Source organism: Hemitrygon akajei, chromosome 12 (assembly GCF_048418815.1).
Source record: "Hemitrygon akajei chromosome 12, sHemAka1.3, whole genome shotgun sequence".
Classification (NCBI taxonomy): Eukaryota; Metazoa; Chordata; class Chondrichthyes; order Myliobatiformes; family Dasyatidae; genus Hemitrygon; species Hemitrygon akajei.
This window is the reverse complement of record NC_133135.1, coordinates 38,127,250-38,143,444: the sequence shown is the minus strand read 5'-3', so window position 1 is coordinate 38,143,444 and position 16,195 is coordinate 38,127,250. Positions and strand designations below refer to the sequence as shown.

Below are 16,195 nucleotides of genomic sequence, written 5' to 3'. Positions count from 1 at the left end.
TACTCTGTGCTGTATCTCAATAAATTCAAACCATGGGCAGAGGATTTAAGCTTTTTCTCCAGAAAAGTGGAAGAAGTGCGAGAGTAGAAAGGAACACTGAGATTATTAAAACGTCTGGAGTAAGGGCAAAATTGAAATGTCATGAGAAAGTCACTTGAAATGCATGGTTAATTGGTAAATACAGTTCAAAATTGGCCTAGGGTAGTGGTTGAGTGGTGTTTCCTTTTGATTGGAGGTCTTTGACCAGTGGTATTTCAGAAGGACTGGTGCTGGGAGCTCTGCTGCTAGCAATACATATTTATGATCTGAATGAAAATGCAGGAGGTGTAATTAATTCATTTGCAGATGAGACAAAAATTGGTGGAGTTTGAATGGAGTAAAGATTGTCAGAGGATAGGTCAGCATATAGGTCATTTGGAAATTTGGACAGAGAAATGGCTGAGGAAATTTTATATGGTCATGTATGAATTTGTTAACTTCCTGAAGGTCAATTGTAAGAAGAATGTCTACAGCAAATGGCAGGATCTTTGGGAGCATTGATGTACAGAGGAATGTTGATGTGCATGTCCACAACTTCCTGAAAGTGGAATGCATATAGATAGGGTGATAAAGAAAGCATAGAGCATGTTTACCTTTATCTGTCAAGTCACTGAGTAAAAAAGTCAATTAGTCATGTTGCAGCTATATAAAACATTACTTAGGCTCTATTTGCAGTGTGGAATTGCAGTTAGCAAATTACAGGAAGAATGTGAGTTTAGGAGAGGTGCAGAAGGGGTTTACCATTATGTTTCCTGGACTGGAACGTATTTAGCTACAAGGTGAGATTTGACTAACTTGAATTGTTTTCTATGGAGTGCCCGTGGCTGAACAATGACCTAAAATTGTGAGAGGCTATCTATAGATTAGTCAGAGTCTTTTTCCAGGGATGGTAATGTCTAATACTAGATGGCATTAATTAAAGGGGGAAGTTTAAAGGAGATGTGTAAAGGAGAAGGGCGACAGGTAGCGTAGCTGTTAGCATGATGCTATTACAGCACCAGCATTCAGTGATTGGGGTTCAATCCCCACCACCGTCTGTAAGGAGTTTGTACGTTCTCCCTGTGGCTTCAAGGGTTTTCACAGGGTGCTCCAGTTTCCGCACACATTTCAAGGCTGTGTGGGTCAGGGTTATTAAGTTGTAGGCATACTAAGCTAATGCCGGAAGCATGGCAGCATTTGTGGGCTGCTCCCGGCATATATTCGGATTGTGTTGGTCATTGATGTAAATGACACATTTCACTGCATATTTCCATGTGGACCAAATGCAGATGGATAAGATTAGTTTAATTTGGCATCGTGGTTGGTGCAAACATGGTGCACTGTACTTTTCCATGTTTCTATATAACTGCAATATTTGAGGGAGGATAAGACTGCAGGGTTTTAAGCTCTGTTGTAGAATGAGCAAGAGAGATGAAATGGGGCAAAAAGCTGAGTTAGTGTTCCACAACCTTGTGTGGTAGGGTTGTAAATGCCAAAATAATTTTTAACAATTGGAGTTTGAACCAGTAATAATGACAACGAGATATGTATTGTAGCCATAACAAAGGCAAAATGGAAATTTTATTTTGGTTGCATACATGACTACTCTCTAGATCATGATAATTTTGTCCGGCAAAAAAGTGGGGTAAATAATTGATGTGACTATTGAAAAATGACTGCTAAGCAAAGACTGTAACATATTCATAACTAGTTGCTGTTAAAACAGAAGAAAATAATAAATTTTGAAGGTATTAGCATGAATCAAGATAATAAAGTCACTTGGCCCTAACTCCATGTTATCATGAGAAAAGTAAGAAATTGATCAGGGGATCTAACCACATATTTTCAGTCTTTTTAAAAAAATATAAAAATGGTGTTTTGACATGGAAAGTTACTGATATAGTGTCTTTATGGGTGGGAAAAAACCCTGCATGAATCAGTTAGTCTAATATTAGTTCACAGTCCATTCTTTCAGATCAAAGTTAGTAAGAAATACTAGATTTAATCTAAGATAACCAACAAAAATCTGTCAACTCCAAGTGATTTCACAAATTTGATAAAGGTGACAGAAAACTGTTATTGATTGAATAGTTAAAGAGACTACAGCAAATGTAAACATAATAATTTTCAGGAGGTATTGCTAATGTAACTCAAAAGAGTCTTATTGGAAAAAACTTGAGAAGCAGAAGAAGATAAAATACAGCAATCTGAAAGCTTGTTGTTCAATAGACTGGAAACAAAGTTTGGGTGTTGCAGGAGACTGATGAAAGCCATATTCCTCTTCGGCAGTCCTTTGGGATTGAGAATGACTTGCCTCCGCTGAGATGTTTGATGAGGCCAATGAGTGATTCAAACTCTTCAGCAGAAGGAGTAGGAGGTGCCTGACAAGGGTGAGTGAATGAGTAGTTTATGCCCTGTTTCTGGATGCACCTGATGTATAGACCTTTTGTTTCCCATATTTTTCTGAATGCCCCTTCTCGCCTTTGAGCATTCGGAGGCCAGAGATTCCAAGATTCAATGGAGTTATTGGACTTTTTCAAGGAGGCTTTGAGAGTGTTCTTCAAAATTTTGCTCTGTTTGCCTGCCAGTCTTTTCCGGTGACAGAGTTTGAAACTCATTGTCTGTTTTCAGGAGGCAGGTAGGTGGGCATATGATTGATGTAGCCTGTTTGATGGAGCTGACTGAGTGCAATTCGGACCACAAAACTAGGAGAAAGCGTTGATGTAAGTTTGCTGTCCATCCAATGAAGTTGAAAGATTTGAAGGGAGACCACTGGGTAGTTTATTTCATGAGCATGCTGTAGGTGGTCCAAATCTTGGAAGCACATAGGAAGTTAGGGAGCCTTGTAAACCATAACCAGATTTGAGACTGCGATCATCAGAAACACAATTCCTCAATAGGTCGAAGATTGTGCTTGCCGTGAATATTTATATTATTGGAGGGCAGTTTTGTGCAGCGGGAGCCAGTTGGTAAATTACTTTTGCCTTGTGAATGTTGAGAATATAATGTGTCCTTTCATATGCTTTATTGAAGAAATCAATAATGACTGGGAACTTAGCCTCTGGGCATACACAAACACAAGCATCATCTGAAAATTCTATCATGGTTGTTTAGTTTGGGGAGATCTTGTTTCTAGGTTAGAGTTGTCATTGGTTGAATAATTTCCCATTCATTCTAAAAATTATCTTACTCTTGTAGTAATTCCATAGAAGATGTGGTGCAGTATTGTGACGTGAAAGATTGAAATATTCAGGTGATTGCATAGCCTTGATTGGCAAGAGTCTTCACCGAGTTTGTCTGTGTTGTAATAAGAAGGTATAAGAAGTTATGATCTCGATATTTACTGATGACAATCCAGCAGGGTATTTGTGTACTTGAACAAAAACTTAAGGAAGACACAATTTGGTGGATTAGACAGACAAGTAGAGAGAGGGAGCAACAGCAGTGGAATTGATTTTGAATTACTTTTGCAAAGTGTCAGCCCTGAACCAGAGGGTGAACTTGAATGCTTCCACAGAGAAGTGCAGCATAGAAACTGTGAAGGTATTTAGCTCTGTGTCTTGGGAGGTAGGTGCAATAACAGGCTGCACTATTGTCATTCTGTTAATATTGGGTCAGCATGGTAGTGTAGTGGTTAGCACAATGCTTTACAGCACAGACGACCTGGGTTCAATTCTCACCACTGCCTTTAAGGCATTTGTACATTCTTCCCATGACCGGGTATTCCTCCCACAGTCCTAAGATATACTAGCGGGTAGGTTAAATGGTCATTGTAAATTGTCCCGTGATTAGGCTAGGATTAAATCTGGAGATTGCTGGGTGGTGTGGCTCAAAGGGCCAGAAAGGCCTATTCCCCACTGTATCTCAATAAAAAGAAATGATGGCATGTGCATACATTCTAGACCTACAGGATCTCTTAGCTACAGAGATCCCAGGGTGGCTTACTCTGAATGCATAAAATTGACTGGAAAGTTAATTATATTGATCATCAGAAATGGGACACTGCAGTATTGTTATACAACAAAAGTGGACCTGAAGCTTGTTGAATACAACAGGGACTTAAACACTTGAAATTGAGCTATGTTTCTGGGGCTGTGGCCTCACTTCACCCTAAGAGAAAAGAACAACAATACAGAAAATAATTTAAGGAACATGGCTGAAAGTGGTTCTGTTCATTTCTGTCTTATAAGTAGGTGGAGAATTGCTGAATATGAAACTTTCAGTTCAAAATCCAATTATTCAATTGGTTACGCATTGAACATTTGTGGTTTTCAATTAATCATTTCTTCTTCACTCAGCAGTGCTTAACGTAAGTCAATAATTTCCCTGATAAAATAGAAACAGAAAACTTAAGTACAGGATTTTTCTCATTTTCCTAAAATTCATCGACTTTGGTCAATGTGAATTTGTGAAGGCTGATCAGCACCCAAAATGTTGAAGAAGCCCATTATCATTTTTAATTGGGTTACCTCTTGTACACAGAGCATTATTGACATTATTAGACAAAACACATAACAGGCTTTTGCAGACATTTGCAAAAAGCTGAATTCTAACTATCAGTACAATCTGTCCCTCTGTTTCCAACAGATTAATTATCAGACGAGTTGACATTACCTCCCATATAGTGTAGAGTGCTCTTTTTATTCTGCTATTCAACTGCACAGTTTTTGGGATTCACAACAACACCACAGAAAAAAAAGATATTCTGCACTTTCTGTTTTTTCTGCTCGTTATCTTTTTCTTTTTTTTCCTCAAACTGTTACTCTCTTTTTGACTTTTAATTGTTACTGGGAGGTCATAGACCCTCCACTTCTTTAGAGGTAGCGGATTGGGGATTTTATTTTCTTAAATCCAGCAAACTGGATTAAAAGAAAGACAGAAAAGATCCGCATGGGCTGCATCATATACTGTATATGGGTTTAAAAAAACAAGAAGCATTAATGTGGAGTTGGGATAAAGGAATTCCAAGTGCATTTTATATCAGGGAACACTCTTCCTTCCCTCTTTCTTTCTTCCTCCAACTCAATTACACGTTCCACTTCCATAATCCATTTATTATATTAGGCTAGCTTTATATTAGCAACTTCTTTCTGTCCCTTTGGTTTGAATGCTGCTTTAAAGCATAATGTCCTAGAGGAGCTTAGCACTGCATGTCTTCAAGAAACACCTTCAGTGCTCATTTCAAGGCATCCGGCCATCTGCCAATGAAGGTGGATTTAATCTTGTAAAATTAAATTTTGCTCCGCTGACATACTCTTAGGCGTCTGCGGCTGAGCGCTGTGGACAAACTGAACATGACAGGAGCATTGTTTTTTGTCACATCTACTGTGTTGATCTTTTCAAAGTCTCATAAAAATTTATTGATGTCCCTGTTTGCAGCCTAGGATATTAGTGTCTGCAGCACAGATATGATTTGATCTGTCTTCCCTTATTGGCGACCAGCGCTTAGCAATGCTTTTTAATACTTGCTGTCTTATAATCAGTCATCCCCAAACTTGCAAGGCGGATGCAGTTACGATCTGGCCTTTATAGTAAGCTGCGTTGCCCCTGAGGCTGATGGCTTTGGCACTATAAGTATGTAATTTTTGTATAATATATTCACAAGTTGATAGATGTACATACCAGCATCTACATCTTTGAACAGTTAAGTGCTATAATGAGAAAAGAAAAACAGTTACAAATTTGATGTGACAAAAAAATCATTACTTCTCATTGGTCTGTTTTCATTTGTTAAAAAATGATCTACATCTGCCATTGTGTAATTACTTTAATAAAAAATTTATTTTCAACTCATTTTCTAAAGCTGTATAATTGTTTCAAATTGAACTTGTCTAAAAGGAGAAATTTCATAAGAGATTAGATTGAAACTTCAATAATTTAGATGTATAATTGAAGAGTTTTACTCAGGGTAATTAATAAGAAATTCTTCATAGCTACAATTTAGATGAATACAGCCTATCTGTTTTATAGAAAACTAATAAAAACGCACTGAACACTTTCCAAATAGGCAATGCCACAATCTATCATAAATTCTGTCTTTTTGTCATTATTATTGCTTTTTGTATATAAGTCTAAGGAGTTTGTTGATTGCACGGTACTTTGCCGTCAGTAAAATCTTAAGCTGTGTGCATTCATGAAATTCAGCCAATGTTAGTGAGAAGGATGGTAATCTTATTGGGAATGGCATTTTTGGGAGAGAGTGAATACTATTGTCCTGATAATACCCCCACCCTCAAAAATTTGTTGATAATTTCTCCAGAGAAGTGAAGTAATTCTTGGGGAATATTTGTGAAGTCAATGCATTAATACTGAGGACACATGTGCTTGCCTAGCTGTTCATCTTCTGTGAGCTGCAGTGATGGAGTATTTCAGTGAACATGCAAGTAGTAAGCCATAAGGTTAGTGCCTGTGGATTCCTAATCCCAGTTATTTTTATGCAAGGAAGGACTACAAAGTCCAGTTAGAGCTTAAAATAATATTAGGCATTACTCTTGCAAATTTGATGGTAATCTCTTACAGAAGATGATTGGCAAATGTCTCCTGCACAGTTATTTAGAGGTACATTTACTGAATGGAGATATTTGGAGATGAATACAGTTTAAATTTTCTACAAGGAAATGCAGTCCCATGTCCACATGCATCTTGACCAGGCTTCACATATCCTTCCCACCATGGCATTCCCCTACTGTATATTTAGCCTCGCTGCATCATAGAGAAGTTAAAATTAAATTAAATGCTGTTCCCACGTGGAAAAGCCGAAGTCACATTCATTGGGGAGCTTGGAAGCAAATAGCATAAGTTTCCTTTTAACAGTATTGATTTACGGAATGTTGAGAAGAAAATAATCCCCTTTAAAAGTCGTGTCTTGATATTTATGAGAATTGAATTTTGAAAATGTTGGAATTGAGAGGAAGTATTATTTTTGGAGATGGTACTACATAATGAAGTATAATCATCAAAAATAGGTAGTAATTGACTATAGTATATTCTGTAATTATTATTGCTGTAATGATATATATGAGCACTTGATAAATTAATACTGCTTTTGTTCTTTATGAAAAAATTTAATATCTCTTTACATCCTGTCCAATGAATTACTTCACCTGTTTATTACTATTAATTGAATGTTTTAACAAATTATATGTCTTAACTGGCCAAATTACAGTACAATGGTTAAAAATATCATACTTCTATTGTTTGTATAATCCCCCTAGCAGCTGTAAATTATCTGTGATAATTGAGTATGGTGTGTTTGTAGAGCCTGACTATGCTCTGTCATAGTGCTGTATCATGGAATGATAAGAAAAGGTTTTACACTATTAATTCCTGAAAGGATTACATTCCTGTCTTTGGCCTGTCATCAGGTGCCCAACAGAGTGAAGGAAGGAAATTCAGTTAATCTTGGGATCTCCCAGCAGCTGGTTTAAAGACAAAGCCTGAGGAGTGATGCTTATGGATACCAGATCAAAGTCAGAGCTCAGAAAGTTCAAACCTCAAAATAAATTTGTTATCGAAGTACATATATGTCACCATATACAACATCCAGCAGGTTGGACAAACAATCAATTTGTAAAAGATAACAAAATATGCAAATAAAAAACAAAAGAAAAAACTAATAATAATAAATAAATAGATGGATAGATAAGCAATAAATATCGTGAACATGAGATGAAGAGCCCTTGAAAGTGAGTCCATAACTAGTGGGAATAGTTCAGTGATGAGGCGAGATCTGTTCCAGTTACAGCCTTGGGATCAAAAAGACAGCGTGAGCATAAATGAAATCACAGATATATCTTGAAAAAATGGAAATATATAATATTCAAAAATGTTCAGTATGTAAATCTCACATAGTGAGTGTATTTGAGAAACATTTTGGAAAAGAACCACATGCTTACTATAATCCTCCAGATGAGGCAAAATAATTTTTAACATATAGTTGCCTTTAACTCCATGATCTTTCCGGAGGTGATCCTATTCCCCCTTGCCAGTATTCTTTCTATTGCTGCACTGCATGCTCCCCAGGAAAATGGGGATTAAACTACAAATTAATAAAAGTAACCAGTTGCCATTTGCATAACCAGTCAATAGAAGGGACTTTGTAGTAGACTTTTTGAGGTGGTGGGAGGTAGGGCTCAAGTAGAGATGGCAGCAACCAGAGATTGAGATGGGAATGGTGACTTGAATAATCACAATTTTTGTTTGACATATAAATCTTCATTTAACTTTGTTTTATTTTCATTTGACTATTCTAGCAATTTTCAAAGGCTATCGAAATCCTTATTAATGATTACAAGGATAAATTAAGGGTATAATGAGCAGACAGTCACATCGGATTGAAGAGGGGCAGAATGAATGTTCTGCTGCCCCATTAGTGGAAAAAGTTACACTCTGTTACTGAGCAGTATGAGCCTGTGGGGAGGTGTCAAAGCAAGTGTCCTTTTCTTGTGAAAAGACTTCTGACGCTTCCATGCATCTCTGGCAGCTCAGTAATTCTTTTTGTGGAGAATCATAGGCCCAAACCATTTATGTTAAGCAGATTATATACTTTCTCTTGAATTGCTTTTAGTTAGATCCCAGAGGTGGTAATAGAAAGGATGCTATCTCTTTTAATGTGCTATCAAATGACTCAAAGTAATATTGCACAGACCTCTAAATCAATGTGATAACTGACCTTTATAATGCAATTCTTAACTTTGTCTGCTAAATCTATTTTAAATACCCTGGAATTTTGATATTTTGTAAAAATGTTGCACAGCTCTTGATGCCGATAATCTTGAGTTCCAATTTTGTGCTTTTCTTCTGCTAAACAGAAGTAATATCAGTTTGACAAGTATGCTATTGGACAGCTGATGTGCTTTCAGATGAGATGCAATTTATTGTGTGATGTGTTATACAGAATCTGCCAAAACACATATTTGATTATTTTGCACAACATGCAAATAATTACAGTGTACTTTGCAACAGTTTGCACCTAAGGGAGGTTTAAAAATGATAATGCCAGGTAATGTAATGAATAACAAAATCTGTTAGCATGTTGTAATATTACTCATGCAGAAAATTAACTGGAACTATGTGCAAGACATGGACTGCAATAAAGTGAAATAATTATTTCCTGTTTCTTCGACAGTAAGCACTCCATGTTGAAGGACAGCACACTCCAAGGGACTGTGAAGGTAAGTGAGCCTAAGCAGATGTTAAAATGGAAGTCATAGAAAAAATGGATGTAATTAATGAAATAACAGAAAGAACAGAATGAAGAATAGAGAGAACACAAATTGAAAGAAAAGGAAGGCAAATAAAATGCAAAAAATGAGCAAAGTGCAAATGTAAAAGGCAGCTGGAAAACTAAGAATTACATAATATTTCAAGAGAGGAGATGAAAGAATTAAGTCATGGAATATATAAATAGCAATAGCTCAAGGAAAGCGAGAAGACAAGAAAAAAAAATTGAGGAAAAGAGCCTTTTAACTGACATGAGAACAGTCCGGTCCCTGAAGTGCTTCATTTCCAGTTGTTAGAATTAATTCCTTGTTAAACAAGCACTCTTAAAGGACTTTCAGCTGCCTCAGAGTGGGATTAAGGATCAGAAAATAATCGCAGACCATCATCAATCCCGTATAAGAACGGAGTGTTAAAATGCAGCACCATGAGACAGCTAACTTTTGGCAGCTACTGTAACCTTTATTGCAGAAATCTTTTCTTGAATTTGGTGCCGCTTTGAGAATATTCACGTCAAGGGCCTTTAAAAGGAAACTTAAAAGCACTTACTATTCTTACAAAAATAGCCTTCTATTCTCTGGAGCTGAGGCTTTTCCTTGCTTGTAACACATGGACTAATTTAAGCTTAACTAAGTGAAATTACATGTAAAACAATTAAAATGTCAATTCTTTTTTTTCCAAAAAAAAGTGATGTATCAAATGTATCCATTTGTAACTAACCAATTGCTTTATAAGGAAGAATTAATAGCATAGAGATTATTTAACATGATTTTGTTACATGGCACCAAAACTTTATGAAAGTATGCCTTGATGATAAGCGCTGCTTAAAGTTTATTATGGTAATATAATACCATTTTATTTTAATTTTCCATTTTCCTCAAAAGAAAATACTTTGCCTGTTTCTTTTTCCTCTTACTCCTCTATGAATCCTATTTCCTTAGAAGGTAGCATTCCTCAGGCAGTAAACTGGACACACAATGCATTTGTCCATAGTGTTCACAAAAGCTTTGATGCTGAGCATCTGAAGGTAAGTTAACAGCAGGGCATATCACCTGGCTTCTTTAAGAACATGCTTCCAGTTTTGGTAGCTGGAAAGTTTACATGAACAGGAAATCTGACCATTAATGCAGGTATGCTCAGTATCAGTTGCAGGACTTCAGCTGCATCCTCTATAGGACCAGCCAGCCAGTCAACTTCTATGACTGTAGCCCACTGCTGGACCCTGGGCAGTTCTTCAAAGGGTATTCTTTCTCCACAGATAAAACTCAGCAAGATAAAATAATGTTGAACAGAATCAAAATACGGTTTTCAAATGTAGCACAACTGAATCTGGCTCACCAGTCCACGTGAACTTCATGGTCTGCCCTCAGTCCCAAAATCACTTGCTTTAATAAATTGCTGTTTTAACACCATGTATTCCTATTTGGCCACCCTTGCTGAGAATAGTTCACATTTATGTAGAGTTATAGCATGCAAGTATTCTTAAAGAACATTCTAATTTTGCACATCTGCCTCGGATTTTTCAAGTTCCAGAGATGAAAATGTTATGTTAACAGCTGTGGAATCTAAGAGCTAGTTGACTAAGAAATGTTAACACTTCAATACAGGTTTCTACAAATTATGAATGAAAGGTAGTGATGGGCAGCTTTTAATCATTCAGCCACAGAGCTCTACTAAATATAAGAATGAGGAGATTTTTTCCCCCCTGTTTCTTTTTATCCTTAAAAACATTAGGAATCAACTATTGGCAGGTTGTCAACCTCAAGCCAATGATTTGCTACCACAAATTTTAATAGTTGAACATTCTGGGAAGTTTCCAACCATGAGTTCCCAATGAGTGCAAGGAAATTTCCTTACGTTTTATTTGAGAAAGGGCAGAGAGTTGTTTTGTTATCCAATCAAGAAAGCCTGGGGTTCCCACGGAATTTGGGCTTGTCACCATATATTACATATCAAGAGAAAAAGACCAGAAAGCTATGTTACGATGATGCTCTGATTTAAAGCTTATACATGGCATAAGACTAGCACAATAGATGACTTAAGAATATATTTTCTAGCAGATAGAGGAAGTATATTGGCTACGTATTTGAAAATACAGTACTGTATAAGCAAACAGGCATATTGCAAACTGTAAACAACAAGGAAGTCTTGCTGCAATAATAAAGGCCCTGGTGGGTCTGCATTTGGAACATTATGTACAGTTCTCTAAGGAAGGATACATTAGCGATAGAAGGAGTGCAATGAAGGTTCACCAGACTGATTTCTGCAAATGGGAAATGACCTGTAAGGATAAACTAGCCCGGCTGGGCTTTTATTTTCTAGAGCTTAGAAGAGGGAGATATAATTTAACTGAAGCATACAAAGTTCTTACAGTTCCAATAAAAGGATGATGTTTCCCTTGAATAGAGTGTCTCAGAAAAGAGATTACAGATTCAGAGTAAGGAGCTGGCTGTTCAGAATGGAGAAGAGATGAAATTTCGAGTTTAGTGAATCCTGAATTTTTCAATCCAATTGTGCTGTTGATGTTCATCCACTGAGTATGTTCGAGAAAGAATGACACATTTTTGGATGTTAAAAGTATCAAAGAGTATGGGCTCAGTACAGGAAAGCGGCAGTGAGGTAAAAAAATATCATTTGTGATCCGATTGACTGGTCGAGCAGGTGCAAGGGGCCAAATAGGCTACTCCTGCCTCTTGTTTCTTAAATTTTTATATAATTGGCAGTATTTTTAAAAAGCTGGTACATGCATGATGGTTTGAATGCCAGCTTTCTGTGCTGTATTATTGTATGATTCCAAAAGGAGAGAAACAGAAATTAATGCAAAATCTTAAATCGTCTACCGCTTTGTCCCTATCCTTTTATAGGCTTCGAATAATTCGTTGAGCTTCATCTCATAGGAGATTATGGTTCAACTTGGAAGATTTCAGAAGGTTATAATGTGATGTGTAACGAAATTTCATTTGTCAAGTTGAGATGAGCAATATCCAAATTGTAGCATGCAGTCCATAGATTATGTTTATATTATATTTAGTTACATGCAATTAAACAAATATTATTGAAAATATTCAGGCAGAGAAGTAAACAGTTAATATATCAGTTTGATGATGTTTCATCAGGTCTGGGATAAATTTCTCTTTTCCACAGCTGTCTAATCGCGGAATACTTTCAGCATTTTCTGTTTTATTTCAGATTTCCAGCATTGTAGTATTTTGCTTTAGATTAACTACATGTAATTAGAAATTAAGACCTGTTTGCAGATAAAAGACTTTAATGTTTGCATAGCAGAAGGACAATTTAGTTTGAAGAGATTTGGAATTCACTGAAAGGAATGTGTTTTTACATATCAAAATGCTACATTTGAATCAAATATTATTTAACTGGAATTTTTTGTACTCAAGTAGTTGCAGTTTTGCAGTTTATGTTTAAAATAGACAGCAGACATCCACTATGTTCTGAATTTATGTCTGCCATAGATAAATTGCTTTAATGACTTAATCGATCTACATCAACAGTCATCACCCATCTAGTCCCATACAAGCTTATGTGGCCTCTGGCTTTCTGCAGCGCTACTCCTAAATGATCAGTGCTGTTTGATTTGTGACTTACCTCACTGCATTTAAAACATCTGAATTAATTTCTTGGATTTCTGAGGTCTGCTTGGTTAACCTCTGCTCCAGTCCTGGGAGAGCTAAATAGTTGAGTTACTGAATGGCTGGTCTGCAGGGCAGTGTTAGGCCTCCCACCAGAGCTTGCAGATTTACAGCATCCTTGCCAACGTACTTGCCACTTTTCACAGTGGTCAAGAAATTCCTATTCTTGAATCACAAGCAGGAGAAAATCTGCCGATGCTGGAAATCCAAGCGACACACACTAAGTGCTGGAGTAACTCAGCAGGCCAGGCTACATCTATGGAAAAGAGTAAACCGTCAATGTTTTGGGCCGAGACCTTGCACCAAGACTGGAAAAAAAGATGAGAAGTCAGAGTAGGAAGGTGGGAGGAGGGGAGGAAGAAATACAAGGTCCCCCCTCCTTCTTACTCTGTCTTCTCATCTTTTTTTTCTCCAGTCCCGATAAAGGGTCTTGACTGAAAACATTGACTGTTTACTCTTCTCTATAATGCTGCCTTGCCTGCTGAGTTCCTCCAGCATTGTGTGTGTGCTGCTAAGACTTCTATAAGCCTTTGTTTTCCAGTCTGCAATGCCTTGTATCTTCAGTTTGGATAACCATCACCTCATATTTGATAATCGTATCTTATTAAAATTTTGCCTCCATTTTGACTTACTTCACCATTGGGGAACATAATAGCAGCATCCCTAAATTGGATTGAGGTTTGTATAGGACTTTTCATAGAATTTAAAGCACTATGGCACGGGAAAAGGCCCCTCAACCCTTGATGTTGTGCTGAACTAACGAAGCTAGTCATGCTTAATTAGACATCTTCCTTCTGGTCACACATGGTCCATGTCCCTGTACTCTCTGCATTTTCATATGTCTACCTAAGAACCTCTTGAATGTCTCTATTATATCTACCTCCACCATTGACTCTGGCAGCAGATTCCAGGCATTTCTTCCCCCTCTCCCTGCCCCCCCTAGCAATCAGGCAGATGATGCAAAAACCTAAGAACATGTACCACTAGGCTCAAAGACAGCTTCTACTCTGCTATTATAAGTCTCTTGGACAGACCCCTTATACACTAAGGTGAACTCTTGGTCCTTAATCTACTTCGTCATGGACTGTGAACTTTATTTGTTTACCTGCACTGCATTTTCTCTGTAGCTGTAACATTATATTCTGCATCCCTTTTTACCGCCTTTTGTATGATCTTGTGGCACTTATATATGGAATGATCCACCTGGATGGCTTGCAAACAGAAGTTCTTCACTGTGGGTGTGACAATTAAAAAAACACAAATAAAGTGTGATGAATGTGTGATTCAGATCTGCTAATGATCTTCATTCTGCCAAGAAACAATAAGAAATTATATTGTTAGAAAGTCAGTATCTGGGTAATTCTGTCTCTGAATAGCCACAATACCATCTTTTGTCTCTTCGGTCACGTTTATGTGCCAAGTAAGAGGCTGTCCTTGGGTGTTAAACAGGTTCCAGAGATCCAGAAGTCAACTTTGTCCATAAATTAGAAAATGTACTTGTATCCCTCGATATGGTTTCCATACCTCCACAGTGTTAAGTCGTAAATGCATGAGACTGAAAAGAAAAAAAAACAATTTCTAAAAGTGGAGTGAGATAGGAAAACAGCTCTGCCATTTTTAGGAATGAATGTGAACATAAACAGTAGACATTTGAATTTCATATTATTATGGGTGCTTGATCATATGTAGGGAGCATCCATAATTCAGGCATTTGTAATGCAAGGATGGCCTGGAAAGTATAAACTCTTCCTACCACTTTCTCCATACATTACTTATTTGGAATTCGAGAGGCTCTGCAGCTTTAATTGTTTTCACTCATGAGCCTCTTGGTACATGTCCAGTGTTATTTCAGTTGAGAAGCATCTTGGCCCCCTGTTTAGGCATAATGTTTAAATTCATCAACCAGGACTAAGCATCTCATTTACACATTCTGTAAGGTAATGGAAATAGTAACTTAAGTGGTCAACAATTCTTTAACAACATACCTTAATTCCCAGTTTCTAAGGAGCACAAAAACAGAAATCTTCATTGATGAGTTCATTACTACACTCATTGCTCTTTATGGCTTTGTTGTTGAATTACTGACAAGGACAGGTGTGAAGGCACAGCAAATGCAATCACTCCTGTACAGTTACAAAAAATGATATTGGCCAACTGAACTCATTGTAGTCTGCTTTGGCTTTTGTATCTCCTGTGTCCTACCTTCAAATTCTCTCAGTCTAGCTCTGTCTGTATACCTGCCAATCTCTCATCTACTGCAAATCTACTCCAACCTATCCATAAAAGTAAAATAAAGTTAATGCTGGCAATTTGAAATAAAACCGGAAGATGCTAGGAGCTGTTGAAATCAGTTTGATCAGGACTTCTAAAAAGTAATTTTGTAAAAAGTTTAGTGTATTTCTCTCTGTACAGATTTGGCCTCATCTGCTAACTTCTTTCAGCATTTTCTGTTTATATTTCAATCCACACTGTTAGAAATCTTACATTGATGTGGTACAATGGATATACAAAGCTAATTGTACAGACCCTGTGTACCCAATAAAAATCCTGAACCAACTTTGCCTCTTGCTAATTTACTCTACTTCATTTTAACCAATTTTTCCTTCATAGGCTTTTGTTTATTTATGTTTAAAATCCTGATTCAGGCTTAAGTTTCTCACTTGCAAACTGAATGATGTGAAATTCCACGTGCCTTTAACATTCTTCCCCAGAGAGACCATTGTTATTAATTATCCTGTCTCATTTACACATGATTCAAGCAGCTTGCCCCCTTATTGGTTCCATAAAGTATTGCCGCTTTATAAAAATCAAGTTAGACCGTATATGGAGTATTGCATTCAATCCTAGGTCCCCATTATAGGAAGGATGCTGAGGCTTTAGACAGGGTGCAGAAGATGTTTGCCAGGATGCTGAGTGGTTTAGAGGGCATGTGATATGAGGGGAGATCTGATCGTTTTATAAGATTATGAGGGGCATGGACAGCCAGTATCTTTTCTCAAGGTTGCAATGTCTAATACTAGAGGGCATGAATTTAAGATGACAAAGGGCAGGTTTAAATGAGGTGTGCAGGGAAAGTTCTTTTGCACAAAGAGTGGTAGGTGACTGGAATGAGCTGCCTATTGTGGTTGTGGATTCAAATATTATGGGGAAATTTAAGAGACACTTAAGATAGGCACATGAATGTGCTGGAAATGGAAGGATATGGACATGGTGTAGGGAGAAGGGATTAGTTTAGTTGGATATTTGATTACTAATTTAATTAGTTCAGCCTAACACCATTATGATTATAATGCCATTAGTTTCAGGGT

The 16,195-nt window shown here is 37.1% G+C and overlaps 1 protein-coding gene across 4 annotated transcripts in view; it reads left to right on the top strand.

Moving 5' to 3' along the window:
• rnf220a (ring finger protein 220a) overlaps nucleotides 1–16,195 on the top strand; it is a 453,324-nt gene that overhangs the window by 285,285 nt on the left and 151,844 nt on the right. For all 4 annotated transcript variants that reach the window (XM_073062918.1, XM_073062919.1, XM_073062916.1 and 1 more), the window contains exon 4: nucleotides 9,146–9,191. In XM_073062918.1, the coding sequence (XP_072919019.1) occupies nucleotides 9,146–9,191 (46 nt within the window). The remainder of the gene's footprint in view (nucleotides 1–9,145; nucleotides 9,192–16,195) is intronic.